The sequence below is a fragment of the Myxocyprinus asiaticus genome, chromosome 22 (assembly GCF_019703515.2).
Source record: "Myxocyprinus asiaticus isolate MX2 ecotype Aquarium Trade chromosome 22, UBuf_Myxa_2, whole genome shotgun sequence".
Lineage (NCBI taxonomy): Eukaryota > Metazoa > Chordata > Actinopteri > Cypriniformes > Catostomidae > Myxocyprinus > Myxocyprinus asiaticus.
Window position 1 is genome coordinate 15948861 of NC_059365.1, and position 19419 is coordinate 15968279.

Consider the following 19419-nt stretch of genomic DNA (forward strand, 5'->3'; position numbering starts at 1 on the left):
GGGACTGCATCTTGTTTATAAACATGTATGCACACATACACATACAGTCACATACACGTACCTGTACATAACAGAGATGAAAGATGTAACAAACATAGCAAATAAACTAAATCAAAGGTACTACTGTCTAAAGGGGTCTATATATATTAGTCTAAATAGGGCTTGAAAAAGGAAATTGTTCACATTTTACTCTGCAGCCATCTGATGCTGAACCAGCTTACAGCATTCTCACGGATCAACATTCGGCAGTTCATGCAAGTAAAAAGAATAGACTTTGCTTAAAAACATAGTAAAGAAGTATTAATTTTGGATACTTGAGTTGTACAGTTGTTCTGATGAAATGTAGTTGAAAAAGAATACATTGGTTTCATAACTTTTGACCACCAAACTGTATCGAGCAGTTATAATATGAAATTCATTAAAATTACTAGTAGTTCTCACATTAAATGTTAATATAAATTGTATGTTATGTTATAGTTAGATCAAATTTCAGAGAAATGTTTAAAAAAAAAATGTCTTCACATGTATCTCACTGGTTTTGTTGTAGGCATATTCACACTTTTATATTTGTCAGTTAACATGCCAGAAATATCAATATTTTTTACATGTTTGGACAGTTTATAACCTATTAATGACTTGCACTATTGTTTTAGATGAAATCCATTGGTTTATGAATGATTTATAACCTTGTATTCCACCGAGTCAAAACTGACCCGCGAATGCAAAAGGTGTATGCAGATTCAGAACGCAATATGTGAGTTAAGAAACCAAAGAAGAATTTTATTACTTCCTGAGTAACATTAGTATCTTGAAACACTAACCATACGATGTCTGTGGTGTCCTTTTTTCACTGTCTATAATTTTAGTTGGATTTTTGTAACAATTTGATTTCCACAGAAAAAAGATAAACTTCAATATTTTATTTTGGAAACGACACAAGAATGTTGTACATATTTTTTATAATTACTACTAGTGAAAAACGCAACATTCTTGTTCTGTAGTTTCCAAAACAAAATTAAATTCTTGTTAGCCTGCAGTGACCCCCTGTCTGTCTCAGCCACATCTGCAATGTCATCAACAGCACTTACTGCAGGAAGTGAAATTAGTCAATGGTGAGCTGTCTAGATGACTATTGGCTAGAAAATATGGAGTCAGATGACGCAACATTTCCGGGTGTAACAGCACGCGCAGAAGGTAACTGTCGGTCATTCAGCTTGCCCAGCGACAGACTCGCGCACACGAAACGGTTGTGAGGTAAGAGACTAAACGCCGGTAAAATTAAAAGAGCTTCATATTCTAACCAACTACCCCTACAATACTATAATAACAACTTCGATTATGTTTGATCAGGATACGGTAATCATTTTTGTGTTCATTACCGCGACAACTTTATAGATGTCTGAAAAAGATGAAGGGAAGGCTAGCTAGCTAAGGCTGTTTAATAGACATATAGCCCACATTATTAGCAAATATCAATATGGTACGTAAATATTGAGTCTGAATTACATTTATGTCGAGAATGAATTGATATGAGGATAGGTGATGGGAAAGCATGTATTGGCATCATCTCGTGATGATGCTACGTTTGACGTTCCGCCTCTGACAAAGAGAGCTATCGTCGTCATCATCATCATCATTATCATTGACTACACGGTCAGAATAAAAAGTTTTAACCAATTCCGTTAATGAAACCTATTTTAGTATGTTGAACAAGTTTGCTTAAATAAACCGAGCCGTTTCACCGGTGTGATTGATTGACATAATACGTGTTGGCCACGTCTCTAAACGTACTGTAGAGTAGGCACGCACCCAAACTGCTTTCTAGGTAGGCTGCTCACTAGGTTTTGAGACATCCTGTATTATTGGTTGCACCTTGCAGATGATATCAATACCCTTAAAAGGCCCCTTTCGATCTTTCAAAATAGTTCTCACCTTAATTGACCTAAAAAACGTTTAATAATTCTTGTCAACGCGTTTTGTTACTTTGAAAGTGCAATTGACATGACAACCTCATTGTATTATACCAATGCTTGTAATGTAATCATAGCCACACAATAGCAGTTAGTTATTTAATGTGTTAACAAAGTGTACTTTTGAAGTGTACACTTAGGTCAGCTTATCATCAAGTGTCCTCTCTTAGTAATCAGAGGTCGGTTTGAACAAGATAAACCTAATAACAAATGCTACAAAGATAATGGGATCAGATCCAGGATCAAGTCATTCCATTACAGTCTGTGGTGTATTCACCTGCTGAAGATATGGCCTGTCAGTGGGGTGAGCTGAAAGGATTGCTGTCATTGGCTGTCTCTGCCTACTGACCACTCTTGCTTGTATTTAAGGGTTCAGGTGAAGTGTTACCTTTGTACAGGGTTACACTACAAACTCATCAGGGCAGATTAAAAAAGTGCACCAGTAAGTAACAATGTTTGTTTCTTCATCATAAGTTAATTTGAAATACTTATTGTAATTTAATTTGGATGTACAAGGTGGTGCTGTTGTTATCTCAGGCCTGATGTTTTAGTTCGTTCCTGAATGATGATCCAGATACGAAGGTGCTCTAACGACAACCGTTTAAATATCATCCTGATTGATTGTTGGGAAATTATATTATAGGGAAACCAGTTAGTATCCGAAATGATTTGCAGTTTGTTCATGCCATACACTTTACCCTGTGCTCCCTAGGAATCGAACCCTTGATCTTGGGGTTGCTAGTGTCATGCACTACCAGTTGAGCTACAGGAACACCATATGCAATGTTAATAATTAGGATATGTCTTGGGAATTAATGGCCTTTCTTATATCAGAATAGCATAAACTTGTTTGTCCCAAGGCATTAATAATGGTTAAGCTGTGTCAACGTCACATGCTGCTCCACCAGGATTAATCATGATTTTAATACAATAGTCTTCATGTATTAAAATGTTGTCAGGCCAAACAAACAGAGGGTGTTAACTAACTGCCATTGTTGAGTTTTGGTTATCTGCTACTATTGGGTCAGTGTCTGGCCAAGCCAGTGCACTATGACCTACATTTATCTTTTGCCATATCTATTTGCTCTTAAGATCTACTTTCACAACAATCAGGGCAGTTGATCACGCTTGTCTTCATTGTCAGTAAGGATATGCACTTTAGACTGGAATCTAATATAATAAACAATGTGCTGATTGTTATCACAATTACAGTAAGATGCAAAACAATGTAAATTTCCAAGGTCTTCTTTGTGTACAGGTAACAGAAGTGTTTGTGTTGAAGTAAGTTCTGTTGTGCGGTCAACATCCCTTTACTTCCTCAATATGATATGAGTAATGTGATCAAGAGATAAGAGATCTTCCTGAGATTAGATCACATTTTTAGCATTTAACCAATGTGACTGATGAGGAAATAAAAGAAAAATATCCTCCAAACTCATGGAAACAGAATTTTTTATAACCAGAATATTCTTTTGTGCAGACACTTTTATCCTAAACAACTTAGTGCTTTCAAGTTAAACATTTTTTCAGTATTTGTGTGTTCCTGGAAATTTAACCCATGACCTTGTCATTGTTGGCACCATGCTCTGAAACTGCCAGTAGAAATACTGTGACACCGCATGTTAATTATCAGCTTATCAAGTCTTATTGTTCTTGACAAATATTCATCTCTGGAAATCAAGATAATCTTGTACATTTGTTTTGTTGGCTATTGTTCATCAGTCCGCCCTGTCTTGAGGGTACGGCAGCCCTGCCTTGAGGGTAGGGCAGCCCTGCAGGATGTTTATGACGTCATAGTGATGTTAAATGAGAACTAATGATACACAATTTATTGGCTTGGAGTGCAAAGGCTGAAAGTTTTTAAGATCGATTTATAATATGTAAAAAAAAAAAAAAAAATGGCTATCTTTACTATTGCGGGCAAAGAAAAAGTGTCTGAATAATGAGAATGAATAAAAAAACTGCATCTGGGATTTTATTCATTCAGAATACCAATAATAACCAGAAAAAAGATTTGGTACATAGTGTGGGACACACTGGGGACTCTTATTTTGAAATGAAGAAATTATGGCAACTGTTGACAAAGCAACTATTGGCAATGATTAATCGGTAAAACAGATAATATCGGTCTATCTCTATTAGTCATTGTTACATTTCCTCTTTGTTTGTCATCCACATCAGGTTACATGTTGAGGAGCCAATAAGACACATCTCCAAGTCATTCTGAACTTCACCCCTAAGATTCTCCATCTATCTCAGGCTTGGCCTGATCCCTTCATCTCACAGTCCCTTTCCGGCAGACGTGAGTCTAAACATGGACCTGAGCAACATACTACTGTTTCCTGTGCATGCACTAGTGTGGCTGTACTCCCTCCTGAGCTTTCTGCCATGGTACTTCCTCACGGGAGCTCAGGAAAAGAAAGCCTTGGCAAAGAGGCTCAAATCCAAGTCTACCACAGGTCAAGCGGATGGACCTTACCGCTCCATTGATCGATTCGACTCCCTGGTGACGGTGGATTTCCCAGGAAAAGACACCCTTGACAAACTGTTTGACTATGCGGTGCAGCGTTTCGGTAAATTAGACTGCCTGGGAACTCGAGAAGTTCTGAGTGAAGAAAATGAGACCCAACCGAGTGGGAAAGTCTTCAAAAAGGTACATTCTCTAGCACACAAGATCAAACATCCAATCTCAATGGCTACTTTCACAATCCAACCCAAAATGCCTAATTCAGATTTTCTGCTCAAATCCGATTTATTTAACACTGTTTTGGTGTTATGAGTGTTGCCATAGAAACATATAACTTCCGGAGTTCGAGGAAATGAACAGCTCCGAGTAGAATCTCAGAGATGCCATCTTGTAATAAAAGTAACTCAAACGACGTGAACACAGCATTAATCTATTCATTAGCATCAACAACTTCCATGGTCACTTTCTGTTGTTGTTGTTCAAAGCAAGATTCACATTTGAAACCTAATATACATTGATATGTATTTTAAAGGAATATTCCTGGTTCAAAGCAAGTTAAGCTTAATCGATAGCATTTATGGCATAATATTGATTACAATAAAAAATAGTTTTGACTTGTCCCTCCTTTTTTTTTAAAACAAATAAAAAAAATTGAGGTTACAGTGAAGCACAGTGGAAGTGAATGGAGGCCAATCTGTAAACATTAAAATACTCACTTTTTCAAAAGTATAGCCACAAGACCTAAACAATGTGTTAACATGATTTTAGTGTGATAAAATTGCTTACTAATCTTTTCTGTGTAAAGTTACAGCCAATTTTACAACTTCACTGGCATGACGATGTAATGTCAACAAACCCTTAAACTACTGTAAAAATGACAATTTAAACAACTTTACAGCTCAAATAATACATTAGTTTTAACAGAGGAATTAATGTTGGGGCTTCACACTAAAGGCACAATGCCAAAAAATCTAATACTTATCCAATTTATTTCCACCTTTGAAAGTGAAACGTATCTGAATTAAAAAATGTCAAATTCTGGGTAATTTTTGCAGTTCACACTGTCATCCATGTGAGGAAAGACAAATGGATTTGGGCCACATTCAACTGCTCTGAGATCTCGTGATTAAATCAAATATTTATCTATACAAAGGTGTTTGACTAACAGGTGGAATTGTTTTGTCTTGGCAGTTAATTCTTGGTGATTATAAGTGGATGTCATATGAGGATCTGGATGTTGAGGTCAGTCAGTTTGGGAGTGGGCTGGCAGCGCTAGGCCAAAAGCCAAAAAGCACCATCGCTATTTTCTGCGAGACACGTGCGGAGTGGATGATCATGGCTCAGGCCTGCTTCAGACGCAATTTCCCATGTAAGGACACACATTATTTTCACTCTCGCCAAACACACTTTCCTTTTTTTTCTAAAAAGGAAAGAAGAATTTTATGTCAGTCCCATTTTCCTGTGATGACTCATAAGTATTTTGTGATTACACTAAACTAAAGAATGTATTTCCTTTGTTCATGTGTGTCTTTCATGTTGTTTTTATAGTGGTGACCTTTTATGCTACTCTTGGAGAAGAGGCAGTCGTTTTTGGATTAAATGAGTGTGGAGTTACCCACCTCGTCACCAGTGTAGAACTGCTGGAAAACAAACTGAAAGTAAGATCTTTTTTTTTTTATTATTTAGATTGGGGCTGTCGATTTAAAATTAGCACAATTAATCATGCCCCCTCTCCGTACGCAAGTTCCGTAATAAGGAATGTTCCTACCATCGGACCAGTTCAGGCTTGATGTACGGTACCACCATGATATTTTTACGAATTTGTGGCAGTAGGGGGGAGTTAGCACTTCAAATGTAAGGCAACACGCCTCACCTTCCACAGCCTTCTTAAGACCAAGCACAACAGAATACAGGGTTCTCAAAATGCGTTTTTTCGAAGTTTCAAACAACGTTTACCTTTACACAGCATGCTAAGAATACAGCTCGTTTGACTAGAGACGCTGAAAACTAGTTAGATGCGACGCAACCAAAGTAAGACGCTCCAAAAGTGTCTGTCTAACGCATACGTTTTTTTTCTGGTTAAAAACTGCATCTGGAATTTAATTCAATTTGGACTCTTGTGGCCTCTGTCTGGCCCTCTCTATCACAGGAAGTCTAAGAACATTTAATATAGGCTACCAATTTTAAAAACTATTGGCAGATTAATTGCCTTTCAGCACATTATCATATCAGCAAAATCCAATATTGGTCGACCTCTAGTTTGTATTTATTTATATAATGGTACATAAACCAATTTTAATGTGATATACTGTATATGTGAAAAACATGTCTTGCACACAGTAGATCCTGTCCTGTTTTACTGGTAAGCAATGTTAAGGCCATGTTGAATGTGTGCCCCTGCCTGTTCAAGTAAGATTCTGTGATACATGATTTATTTTGAGATTGTTTGTTTTGTTATGGGGATACAGTATTAATTTTATTTGTTCAGGTCTTGAAAAATGTCTTACAAAGTCTTAAATTTGATTTTAAAAACTCTGCAGCAACCCTGCTAAAGCATATTGGCTATTTAAAAAAGGGAGTGGGAGGGTGAAAGTCCTTCGATATGTCTCTTCAAACTTCCTGTTTCAAAAGGAAATATGTTGCCGAATAAAATTGCACTGTATTTAACAATTCACTTTAAAACCCTTTCCGTACAGAGTGTTCTTCCTCAAATCCCCAATCTGAAGCACATCATCTATGTGGATAGGAAGGGTACCAACACTGCAGGATATCCACAGGGCATACAGATCCACAGCATGCACTCTGTGGAGGAGCTGGGAGCCAAGCCAGAAAACCGTAAGCACACTTTAATGTTTTTTTTTTTTTTTTACATTTTATAAATAGCACAAACCTTTGCTGACATTTCTATATTACTAATTAGCCTTTTCAGTGATTGCATGTAGTATTCCCTCAGTTTACCCACACAGTATTGATCTGAATAGAGATTTGTGCTGTAGCTGAATGGATCCATCTGATAGGAAAACAATATGCATTTTGTGTTTCAGTGAGTAGAGAAATAGTGAAGCCTGTTCCATCAGACCTTGCTGTTATTATGTACACCAGTGGTTCCACCGGCAGACCTAAAGGGGTGATGATCATCCATAGTAACCTCATTGGGGGCATGGCAGGCCAGTGCGAAAGGATACCTGGCTTGGGGTGTGTACAATGACCAGTAATGGATCAGAATATACAGTATAAATGGAAGAGAATTGCGTGTCTGATTTAAATGCAACATGGTAGTTTTTTTTTAATGTACCTGTATGCTTTTACAGCCCAAAGGACACATACATTGCTTATCTTCCTTTGGCTCATGTGTTGGAAATGACTGCTGAGATCTCATGTGTGACCTATGGCTGCAGGATTGGCTATTCCTCCCCACAAACACTGTCTGATCAGGTACTGCACTCTAATTCATTACAGGATCAGACAAATGCAGCCTGGAAAAAAAGGCACACACTCATCCAGATTTGTGAGGTTTTTACTAAATAACAAAATGCTTGTTAATCGTTCACTCCGTTGATTCAATGTCTTGTTTTTGCTTTTTAGTCAACCAAGATTAAGAAGGGAAGTAAAGGTGACTGCACTGTGCTGAGACCTACCTTAATGGCATCTGTACCTGTAAGTTTGATTCTTTAAACATCTTGGATCTTGTTTCATGCACATCTTCCTAAAATCTTCATTTTGTTTCTTCCATCAGGAAATAATGGACCGGATCAATAAGAATGTCATGAGTAAAGTGCAGGAAATGAGCTGTGTACAGAGGACACTGTTCAAAATGGCTTATGACTACAAGCTCAAGCAGATCAAGAAAGGTTATGACGCGCCACTTTGCAACATGTAAGAACAGTTCAAAAAGTCCTTTATTTTATCGCATTTGCTCATTTCAGTTGACCTTGAGTAGTGATTATCTTGTTTCCTGTTGTTTAGTGTGTTTAAAAAAGTGAGGGCCCTGCTGGGTGGGAACGTGCGTATGATGCTGTCCGGAGGAGCACCTCTGTCTCCCGCCACTCAACGCTTCATGAACATCTGTTTCTGCTGTCCTGTTGGTCAGGGATATGGTCTTACGGAGACATGTGGAGCAGGCACTATAACTGAGGGTGAGGAACCTTACTAAATCTGAAGAGGCTTAAAAAAATTGGGTGTTTTATCTTTTCCAACTTTTCGTACACCATATATTCTTATTTCTGAATGTCCAATACTTTCAGAGTAACCGCTGTCAGAGGTTGTTGTTGAAGAACAGCTTCAGAGTGTTCATGGGTACTGCTTTGGGCCTGAAAGTTTTTATATATACCCTTTTTCTCCCAATTTGGAATGCCCAATTCCCACTACTTAGTAGGTCCTCGTTGTGGCGTGGTTACTCACCTCAGTCCGGGTGGTGGACAAGTCTCAGTTGCCTCCGCTTCTGAGACCGTCAATCCATGCATCTTATCACGTGGCTCGCTGTGAATGACTCCGCATCTGGAGGTTCATGCTACTCTCTGCGATCCACGCACAACTTACCACACGCCCCATTGAGAGCGAGAACCACTAATCGCGACAATGAGGAGGTTACCCCATGTGACTCTACCCTCCCTAGCAACCGGGCCAATTAGGTTGCTTAGGAGACCTGGCTGGAGTCACTCGGCACACCCTGGATTCAAACTCGCGACTCCAGGGGTGGTAGTCAGCGTCAATACTTGCTGAGCTACATACTTATAAACACCTTACTTTAATTGGTAGAACTGTTGCCAAAGTCTTGGTTAATCTGACTTTCTTTAGGACACCAATTCCTCTACCACACTGAAAAAAATGACTAGTAAGATTTACTTAATTTTTATTTAGCAAGATTTAAGTAAATCTTAATGGTATAAAATCTACTTAACTTTATGACATAATATTGATTAAAGTGAGTAAATTTAACTTAAACATTTTAGTAAATTCAGTAACTCTTACTTACAAGTATGATATATAATGGAACTTAAACTTAGTAAAAATTTAAATAACAACTTGCCACATTTTGATTTTTTCTTACAAACATATGTTTAATCATGTACTACATGACACTCAGAAGCTTCCTACAGGGAAACTTAATATGTGGTATGTAGTCTCTGAGACAACATCACCTTGCATTACCGCCAATATAAACAAGATATAGAGCTGTGCGCATATACCTCAACACTTGGTGCACAAAACACCATTATGGTGACAATCAGTATCTTTTTTCTTTTTCTTTAAATGAATGGGTAATTTTGAATAGAAACTGAGCTTAAAACTGCACAATACAAGAAGTTACCAAACGTAACAACAAAGTTAACAATAAAAAAAGGTGTAAATTAACTTGCCAGCAGTGAAACCATGCAGGCTAATTAATTAATCAAGCCCAGTACATGCTGGGAACACCACCTTCGAAAAGTTTAGTAAAATGTACTTATTTTATTTACCAGTGAAATTTACTCACATTAGCAAATAAGTATGACAAAGTTTTCTATCAAAGTCTTTCTAGCAAGTCCCCTTGGGAGGCTATTTTCAGTCATGACAGTGCAGCTCCTATTTACTTGAATGGGAAAGACCGATATCTCAAAAACGCTTGGTCAAGATTGATCAAGGAACATTTTTAAAATCGACAATAAAATCGGACAACACTGGAATCATAAATTGTGCTGCTTTAACTCGGATAACGCTAAAAAAAAAACATATCCTTACTTGTATAGCTAATGCGCATACGTGTTCTCAGGTTGACTGACGGGTGATGTTTATCTAAAAGGTTATTGGCTCTTTTACCTTAAAGGCGGGACTTCTTCCTACATCCGTTGACCATTCCAATTTCTCCCATTCATTTTAATAGAGGTGGGCTGTCTCTGATAAATAGTCTGTTTTCTACTTTAGGATTATTACTGACATTATTATGACACATTGTAAAAATATCAATCATAAATATTTACTTATAAAGTAGAGCATTCATTTTACACGTTTGAATGTAGAATTTACTTAATATTTTCTACTATATTTACTTTTCAGTGCATGCAACTTTATCTGGTCATGTTCAAGCCTAAAGCCTTCCTAAATCAAAATCACAGCATTTGCACTGTTGTTTATTTTATTTTTTTATTTTTATATAAATCTGCACACTTTCAGACTGACTGCTTGTGTTAGTTTTGATGTGACAATGAAGTAACTCTATTCAGCAATACTGATGACAGTTGTTTTTTTTTTTTGTGCAGTTGCAGACTACAGCACTGGACGAGTAGGAGCTCCTCTGATATGTTGTGAAATCAAACTAAAAGACTGGGCAGAAGGTTAGTAAACAATCTATTCTATGTTATGACTCATTCATATGAACTCTAGTATACTTAAGTCTTGCAGTAATAATATTCATGCGAATAAGAAATTGTGTCCTTTCCTTCAGGTGGCTATACAAAGCACGACAAGCCTCATCCTCGTGGTGAGATCCTCATTGGAGGTCCTAATGTGACCATGGGCTACTACAGGAGCGACAGCTCGAACAATGAGGACTTCTATGTGGATCAGAATGGACAGCGATGGTTCTCTACTGGTGATGTCGGGGAGATGCACCCTGATGGTTGTCTTCAGATTGTCGGTATGCCTACAATGAAGTCCTGTTTATTTTATGTAAAATAATTTGTATTGTTAAAATACACATATATTTGTGTTTGTAATGCCTAGATCGCAAGAAGGACCTTGTGAAACTTCAGGCTGGGGAGTATGTGTCTTTAGGCAAAGTTGAGTCGGCATTGAAGAACTGTTCTCTTGTTGACAACATCTGCGCGTACGCAAACAGGTTTGTCACACTCTGCTTTGCTTGACAAATATGGAATGTTATTGACAATGGGTCCTCTCTTTGGAACAGCAGATGTTCTGTATACAGACCTCTTTCTCCTCTCTCTCTGCCCACCAGTGACCAGAACTACGTCATCAGCTTTGTTGTTCCTAATCAGAAGAAGCTCACTGCTCTTGCCAATCAGAAGGGTATTGAGGGAACATGGGAAGAGATCTGCAACCATCCAATTATGGAGAGAGAAGTTCTGAGAGAAATTAAAGAAGTTGCAAATTCAAGTGAGTATAATTTCCACAATTGGGAGTAAACAGCAGCCATGTGAAATGGTTTAAAGTAAAAAAAAAAATATGAAAGAACCCTGAAGGCCTGTTCACACCAAGTATAAATTGTCGGTATGAAAACTATGCACAAGACTAACTGATTTGTAGACTTTTCTCGATTTCTGAAAAACTCACCATTCAGACAATGACACAATCTTCATTGAATTCGGTTTCAATAGTTTTGTTGTGAAATAAAAAATTCCATGCAAATATTTTATGCTCCCTATAATCTATTTCAACTTGGGTCCATCCCATTGGATTTAGTACAAACAGTCCATGAAGACCCCATGAAAGCCCTACAGTTTGTGGCTTTTTGTCCATGTCTATGAGCATTCAAGTCATCTATATTCTAGTTCTACACAATTTACAGTCTTTCTCTTTTGGGAAAAATGGACCAAAATATGTTGTGTTATCTTGCACTTACTGGGCATATCCAATTTATTGTCCAATCAAATACTTGCAAAATCTCACATGATTACATCCCCTGACTAGCAATAGTAAGTTGCAAATCATGGTTCATGGCTGACAAACTAAACCTTTTAGACTCAGAACATGTCTTGATCATTTTTGCATGATTCCAGTTAAACTACAGCGCTTTGAGATACCAGTCATGGTCCATTTGAGTCCGGAGCCATGGACCCCCGAGACAGGCCTAGTGACAGACGCATTCAAACTGAAGAGGAAGGAACTGAAGAACCACTATCTTAACGACATCGAAAGAATGTATGGCCACAAGTAGGACCTCTATCACAGCCAAAGACACCTTCATCAGACCACCGCAGTGCAAAATTGCTGTGTATAAATAAACGTTTAAAAAAAAACGTTTTGCCACAACTTCACCACTGCCCATTGCTTAGTAATGTGCACACTTTTTAAGAGAAAAAATGCTGATGAGTTGTTGGTCTGTGCATTTTTATTCCTGGTAATATAAGCAGAGCTACGTGGGTATTTTAATTCAGAGCTCTGTAGTCTCTTTGCTGTGAAATAGTTTACAATAGAGTCGTAGCTGAGTAGACCTGTTGGGTAGTGGACAATATTTAGCTTATCCAACATAAAACATCCACTTATTTCTCCTTGTAGTGTAAAATGTTTCAACCATTGAACAGCGATATACTGCCATCACCTTAAGCTTTTTTTTTCCATTGTGTGAAATTGTAGCTTTTCTTTGTAAAAAAAAAAATTGTCAATTTTTGTTGTTTGTTTAAAAGAATTTGAAAACATAATTGCTAGCTAAGGTTGTCATTGCACTACAGAACTCCCCCTCCTTTTAGGGGCAAGTACTATATAGTGATGTTTCTGTGCCTTCTGATTGTTCATTATTTTCAACATTGAATCCCTTTTGGTTGAAAATTTGACAATTCCTGTGCTTCATCCACTCAGTACTTCAGGAGCTAGTGTCTTTTTAATGGTTACAAACCAGTTAATTATGAGTTTTTATGTAAATGTATCTAGCTGAGTTAGTTCCAAATTTTCTTGTTTTGCTAGTTCACACATTAGGTAAATATATACTCACGGAATGACTCGGGGCATGTTGAGATGTCTGTGGCAAGTGGTTTGTTGTTGATTTGTTCTGTTAGCTAGACTGACAGCTTAAATGAAGGGAACATTTTTTAGGATCAATATTTTCCCACCTTATGCCACAGGTGAAGGTTGTATTACAGCCGTATCATCTATTCTTTTCCACTGGCATAAACCACCGATTCTAGTGCTGCTCGTGTAGAGTAAGTGATTTGTTTTATTGTCACAAGCTCTTGTTTGAAATTCCACTTCTGCAGATTTTTGACACATCTTGTAATGTTATCGCCTCTGTGCTGAAATACATTTTCTAAAATAACTGAAATTAAAAAAAAAAAAAATCCACAACATGAACTTTACCCTCCACAATAATTGGGTTGAGAACCCATTATCTGCTATTTAGTACTGTACTTGATATTGTAATTTATTTTGTCAAATATGCATTTCATTAATTTGAACCCTTTTTAATTTATTTTTATAATTTTTAACAAGTGTTAAAGGTACAGACACTGTCATCTGTAATATCATGGTTTACCAAATGTTTCACTCTGGAGAATAGTGTAGTTTATTTATTTTGTCATTTGCACTATGTTTTCATGGATTTTTAGCCATTGTTAATATCTATTAAGCCAACAAATTTAGCAGTTATTTGATTCCCTCTGGAAAGTTCCCCTCCCCCTCCCTCACAGCCCTCAGGGTTCCCATCTCCATAAGCAGGACTACAATGGTAAAATGTCTGCATTCGAGAAATTGTGAATTTGCTTGTAGAATGTTCTATAAAGCTTATTTATTCTTTTTTATTGTGGGTCACTGTATGTAACAAGCTATGTAAAAGTAAAACAGTTTTCTACTAAAGATGTAATTGTTACCATAATTTTTTAATGTGCATTTACTACAAGTTTTTGTTTACAAAGAAGATTTGATGATATAATTCAATTTGCCCAATCTTGAAAGCGGAAACAGTCACTTGCAATCTTCCATACTGGCTGGTCACTGTTGGGGGAGGCTTGGGCAGTTAATAAGAAATTCTGGTTGAAGTATCTCTGTTTGTTTCCTTCAAACTTCACTGAGCCAGCTGTAACCACCAACAAAGTGGTTTGGCCTTGAGTTGCTTGTTCTGATAAAAGATATGAAATAAATTACAATTTATTTCTTTATTTTGCTCTACAGGCTTAAGTTTTGTTAAAAAAAATTAAACAAATCACAAACAAAATGGGCCACAGCAATATATATGAAAATGTGAAATAGAACAGTGGTTCTCAGCTAGTTGGATGCAGATCTCTGCTGATATGATCGTGAAAAGCAGGCTTCAAATTTCTTTTGTTAATGTCAAAGGATGTGTCCGATCAGACTCAAATTCATCAGTCACTTGATAATATGGCTAAACCTAATACAAAATTTTGCCTAATGTTTATACCATGGTACATTTGGTAAATAACACAATCACTGTTTATGCATTTCCAAAATTCTCAATTTCATATTGTAGGGCCTATGCAGTTTGTGATAATATTAATACTTGTTTGATTTAAGACATTTCTGTTACTTGTATGATAAGAAAAAACAACAACAACAACAAAACATGTACTGCGTTGGATTGCCACTTGATTCCCAAAGTAAAATCTGGGTTAGAATACATTGGCAAAGGGTGCACTCACAGACTTACCATGCACAGGCTGGCAGTCAAGAGTCTGAACTTGAAATTCACTGGAGGGGAGGGACTCAAAGAAATCACTGAGGGCAACTTGACCTGTGACAGCATTGCCATTCCACACTAGCGTTGCTTTATCCAGATACAGCCTCGTCAAATTCTGAAAGCAAACATTTTTAAAAAGCAAATTAACATACTGGAGAAAGGTGTCATTTATGGGTGGTATATGTCCCTACCACTTTTTGCCTTTGCCAATTTTGTCCCCACCACTTTTGTCAGCTTTCACAACAGCTTTCATCAGGAAAGTGTCTAATTAGAAGAAACATCTCCAGTTCTTGAGTAGGAGTTTCCATTTTGTTCGTGTGTTATAATAAGTGGCTATTCAGCAGTGGAGTTTTATGTTTTTTATCTTATAATTAGTGCTCATTGCGGCTGTTATCAGTGTCGTTGAGTGACAGCGGGCGGCAATGTTCTCATGTGCATCCAGACGAGCACTCTACTCGTTATGCTCTTCCGCAGCTCACGTCCCTTTCCAGTTAAATCGCAAAGAAAACTGCAAACATATATTTATGATATTCATCCACTGACGTTAAAATGCAATCTTTATTTACTGAATTAAATATATATATATATCCGTCCTACTATATATATATATATATATATATATATATAGTAGGACGGATTAGAACTTGGAACATCTTGTACTGGAGGTAAAGACTTTACCACAAGTCAATTCAGCCCCCGTCCCCACCATTTTTTAAGTCAAAGTGACGCCCGTGAAATAATGGATCAATCCAGAATTGTTTAGCCCAAAACATGAGCTGTGCATACCCGTCTTTTCTTATCCATGCATTCATAATAAATGTTGACGAATGCCTCTGAGTATCTGCACGACTGATCCACTTGAGTCCTGAAGTCCTGATCGATATTAAAGAGAGAAATAACGTGTACCATTATAAACATAAACTAGTTCATACAAGCAATTATATTAATAATGTAATCGACGACTTACCACCGCTGAACCCATGCTATTAAACGACGCACAAACTTCACCGATCTCCTGTTGAATACTTCTGGTGATCAGAGCTTTTCAGTGTGTGATATCAAAAGTACAATGGAAAGATAAAATGACTAAAGTCATTTAAAATGCAGGCACGAGCCTGTTGACAATAATGCGGTTTTATGCTAATGACAGTTTCTAAGACGATGAAGCGAATGTTACTATGTAGTTTATACTAAGTATGAAAAAAAATGACATACCATCAACAAAAAATCTGAATTACGTTATCTTAATCTTTTAAAAAACAGACGCAACCAAATAGAAACAATGCGATCAAATGCACGTGTTCACAATAACTGTTCCGCTGGAAACCTACACTCGTTTGTAGTTCCCACCCACTACATATTTCATATTATGATAGATTTAGTATTACAGACTTGAATAATAAAACATAAAAAATGGGATAAAAACTATTGGGTTAGACTGGATGTTAAAAGAAAGAAATAGTATAATTATAATTTATCTTCAAACTTGTTGAATGTCTCAATTAGCTTTATTCAAATATATGTTTTAATATAACAGGGATTATTGTACATTTTGTTGTAAAACCTATTGAGAACGATACAAATGAAACAATTCAACAACAGAAACAAATAATGTATTTTTCTATCAGGCAAATTTGGCGGCACCTAATAAAGTTGTTATATCCAGTTAAATGACTTGCACAAACTGTTTGCTTCACAATCTAAAATCTCTAAGGCGCCCTTAACGGATCATTGCTTTATAGATCTTGTTTTAGAACCCACATTTAAGGAAACTAGAAATAAAGGTTATTGGAAGTTCAATGCCAGTCTATTGCAAAATGTAGAATACTGCAATAAGATCAAGGAATTAATAAGGGATATTGAGAAAAATGTATCTTTTGAATGCAATGTGGGTAAATGGGAATTTATTAAATTTAAAATTAGGGATTTTTACATACATTTTTGCAAGGAACCTAACAGGAAAAAAGAGAATATGAAAGTAATTTATTTTGGGAAAAAAGCCAATGCTTTAGTAAGCCGGATTTAAATAGTCATGGAAAAAACAGGGTGATGGAGCTTCAAGACGAGATAGATCATATCTTGAAAGAGCCTTTATAAGATCACGTGCCAAATGGATTGAGGATGGTGAAAATAATTCCTCGTATTTTAGTAATTTAGAAAAAAGTAGACAGCAAAGAAACTCGATTATAAGTTTAATGATCCAAATGGTGGAATGCAAAGATTTCAGAAGGATAGACATTTTTATTTTTTTTTTTTATTCTAAGTTTACTCTTCAGACTTTTCCTTAGAAGAGTCTGATCTCATTTTTGCTAAAATCCAAAACATTATTCAACATATTGAGGACTCCTTTAAAATTGTATGTGATTCAGATTTTAGGATTGAAGAATTGGATTCAGTTGTCATGAAGATGGCTTTAAACAAATCTCCAGAGACTGATGGGCACACTAACAATTTTTATAAATGTTTTATTCAAAGCCCTAAAGGAGTGTATAGAGGAGAAAGAGTTGATGGCAATTATAAAACAAGGCTTAATTACCCTGATCCCTAAATCTGGTAAATATAAAAGACTCTTAGACAATCTGAGGCCAATCACTTTGCTTAATACCGATTATAAAATATTTTCTGGTGCTATTGCTGCTATGCTGAAAAAAGGTATTTCGCCATAATTAGTGAGACACAATAAAGGCTTTTTGATAGGGAGGTCAATTCACCTTAACATAAGACTGGTCTTAGATTTACTTGATTATAATGATGTGGTTCAAGAGAGTGGGTTTCTTTCTTTTTTGTTTTTGTTTTCCCAATTTGGCATGTCCAATTCCCAATGCACTCTAAGTCCTCGTGGTGGAGTAGTGACTCGCCTCAATCCGGGTGGCGGAGGTCAAATCTCAGTTGCCTCTGCGTCTGAGACCATCAGTCCGCGCATCTTATCACGTGGCTTGCGCGGCATCCACGCACAGCTCTCCGCGCGCCCCACCGAGAGCGAGAACCACATTATAGTGACCCAACGTGAGTCTAGCAACCGGGCCAATTGGTTAGGAAACCTGACTGGAATCACTCAGTATGCCCTGGATTCGAACTTGACTCCAGGTGTGGTATCAGCGTCTTTACTTGCTACCCAGGCCCCCAAGGGAGTGGGTTTCTTATTATTTTAGATTTTTAATATAAAGTTAAATATTTTGGGATCACTGTTTCTAAGGATAGGACAATAATTGATAATATGAACCTGTGGAATAACAGATAAATGTAAGTCAATACTAAATAGGTGGTTGCAGAGGGATCTGGATAGTCTGTCCAGACTCATTTACCCAGCCTTCTCCTTACCTATATCAGCAAGAATGATTAAATCAATAAATAATATAAATTTATATTGTATATGGACAAACAGATGTTGGGGGGGATTTTGACATCATGAATGGTGTATTGAAATTGAAATGGTTAAAATCTTTCACTCAAAATAGCCATTCTTTTTGGTTTATTGTCCCAAGTGCATTTTTTCAAAAATTGGGAGGAATAGACTTTCTTCTATGTTGTGACTTCGACTGTACCTCTTTACCAGTTAAACTCTCAGCCTTCCATCAGCAAGTACTTCTTTATTGGAAACTCTTATACAAGCATAACTTTACTCATAACACTCCAGTCTGGAATAATAGATATATCCAAGTCCATGTATTTAGAGGAATGTTGATCCAAAGGGATTTGGGCTGTTGCTAATTTTTTGGATGATAATGGAAACCTGTTACTGCATGAGGAGTTTTGTGAGAAATTCCAATTTCAATGTACGGTTAACAGTTATAATAGAATGATTAGAGCCATACCATTCTCTCTAAGATTAATGGTTAAGGAAGACATTTTGTACTCTAAAGTCTGCCCGGAACTGAGGCAGCTCTGCATTGGATGAATTGAATTTTGTGACAATAAATGTACCAACAGGGTTATTAGAAATATTCTTCTACAAACTTGTTACCCAAACCCTGTGAGAAGGAAATCTGTGCTTAAGGAATTTGGTGCGGTAGAGATTAAGAAAATAAGGAAAAGTTATGTCATTTCCACTTGCTCCTATGGTTAAAGAGGTGAACTTAAATTTTAAATGAGATTTATCCAAATACATTTAAGATCAAGATTCAATTTTGATTTGAATAATTGCATATTTTGTGAAACAGATAATCAAAAATTTAGAACATGTCATTTCATTGTGAATTGGTGCAAACTTTTTGGAGAGATGTGCAGAGCTGGTTATAGTCCAGGGAGATTAAACTTCCATCCCTGACAGTGAAGATAATCAAATTTGGCTTTTTCCTCTGAAAATAAGGAATTAGACTTTGTTCTTAATATCTTGCTGTCACTTGGAAAGTTTATCATACATAAGTGCAGATGCTGTAAGTCTAAGCCCAGTTTTAACCATTGGGAGAATGAGGTTAAACTCTTGAGTAAAATCACTGAAACTTGTTAAAGACAAGAAAGCCCTTAAGCTGGTTTCACTTCTGGATAAGTATAAGCTCATTTGAGAAAGCTCTACCTTTCTATATACAGTGGTGTGAAAAAGTGTTTGCCCCCTTCCTGATTTCTTATTTTTTTGCATGTGTCACTTAAATGTTTCAGATCAAACAAGTTTAAATATTAGTCAAAGATAACACAAGTAA

General features: G+C 36.7%; 2 protein-coding genes across 3 annotated transcripts; one reads left to right on the plus strand and one right to left on the minus strand.

Moving 5' to 3' along the window:
- Positions 1-1129: 1129 nt before the first annotated feature.
- acsl4a (acyl-CoA synthetase long chain family member 4a) lies at positions 1130-13941 on the plus strand. 2 transcript variants are annotated; one of them, XM_051650640.1, is made up of 15 exons: positions 1130-1254; positions 4152-4623; positions 5629-5806; positions 5986-6095; positions 7134-7272; positions 7482-7632; positions 7749-7872; positions 8023-8094; positions 8174-8313; positions 8404-8573; positions 10677-10751; positions 10862-11053; positions 11140-11254; positions 11372-11529; positions 12153-13941. In XM_051650640.1, exons 2-15 carry the CDS (start codon positions 4285-4287, stop codon positions 12308-12310), a joined length of 2121 nt encoding a protein of 706 aa, XP_051506600.1. In that variant the 5' UTR covers positions 1130-1254; positions 4152-4284; the 3' UTR covers positions 12311-13941. The 2 variants fall into 2 exon arrangements, with proteins under 2 accessions (XP_051506600.1, XP_051506599.1); XM_051650639.1 differs by lacking the exon at positions 1130-1254 and adding an exon at positions 1590-2412.
- Positions 13942-13945: 4 nt separating this feature from the next.
- Positions 13946-16099, minus strand: nxt2 (nuclear transport factor 2-like export factor 2). Its single transcript, XM_051650650.1, has 4 exons — positions 15747-16099; positions 15566-15652; positions 14750-14894; positions 13946-14203 (listed from the first exon to the last, which is right to left on the minus strand). The coding sequence occupies exons 1-4, from the start codon at positions 15759-15761 to the stop codon at positions 14019-14021; spliced, it is 432 nt and encodes a 143-aa protein (XP_051506610.1). The 5' UTR covers positions 15762-16099; the 3' UTR covers positions 13946-14018.
- Between the last annotated feature and the right edge of the window lie 3320 nt (positions 16100-19419).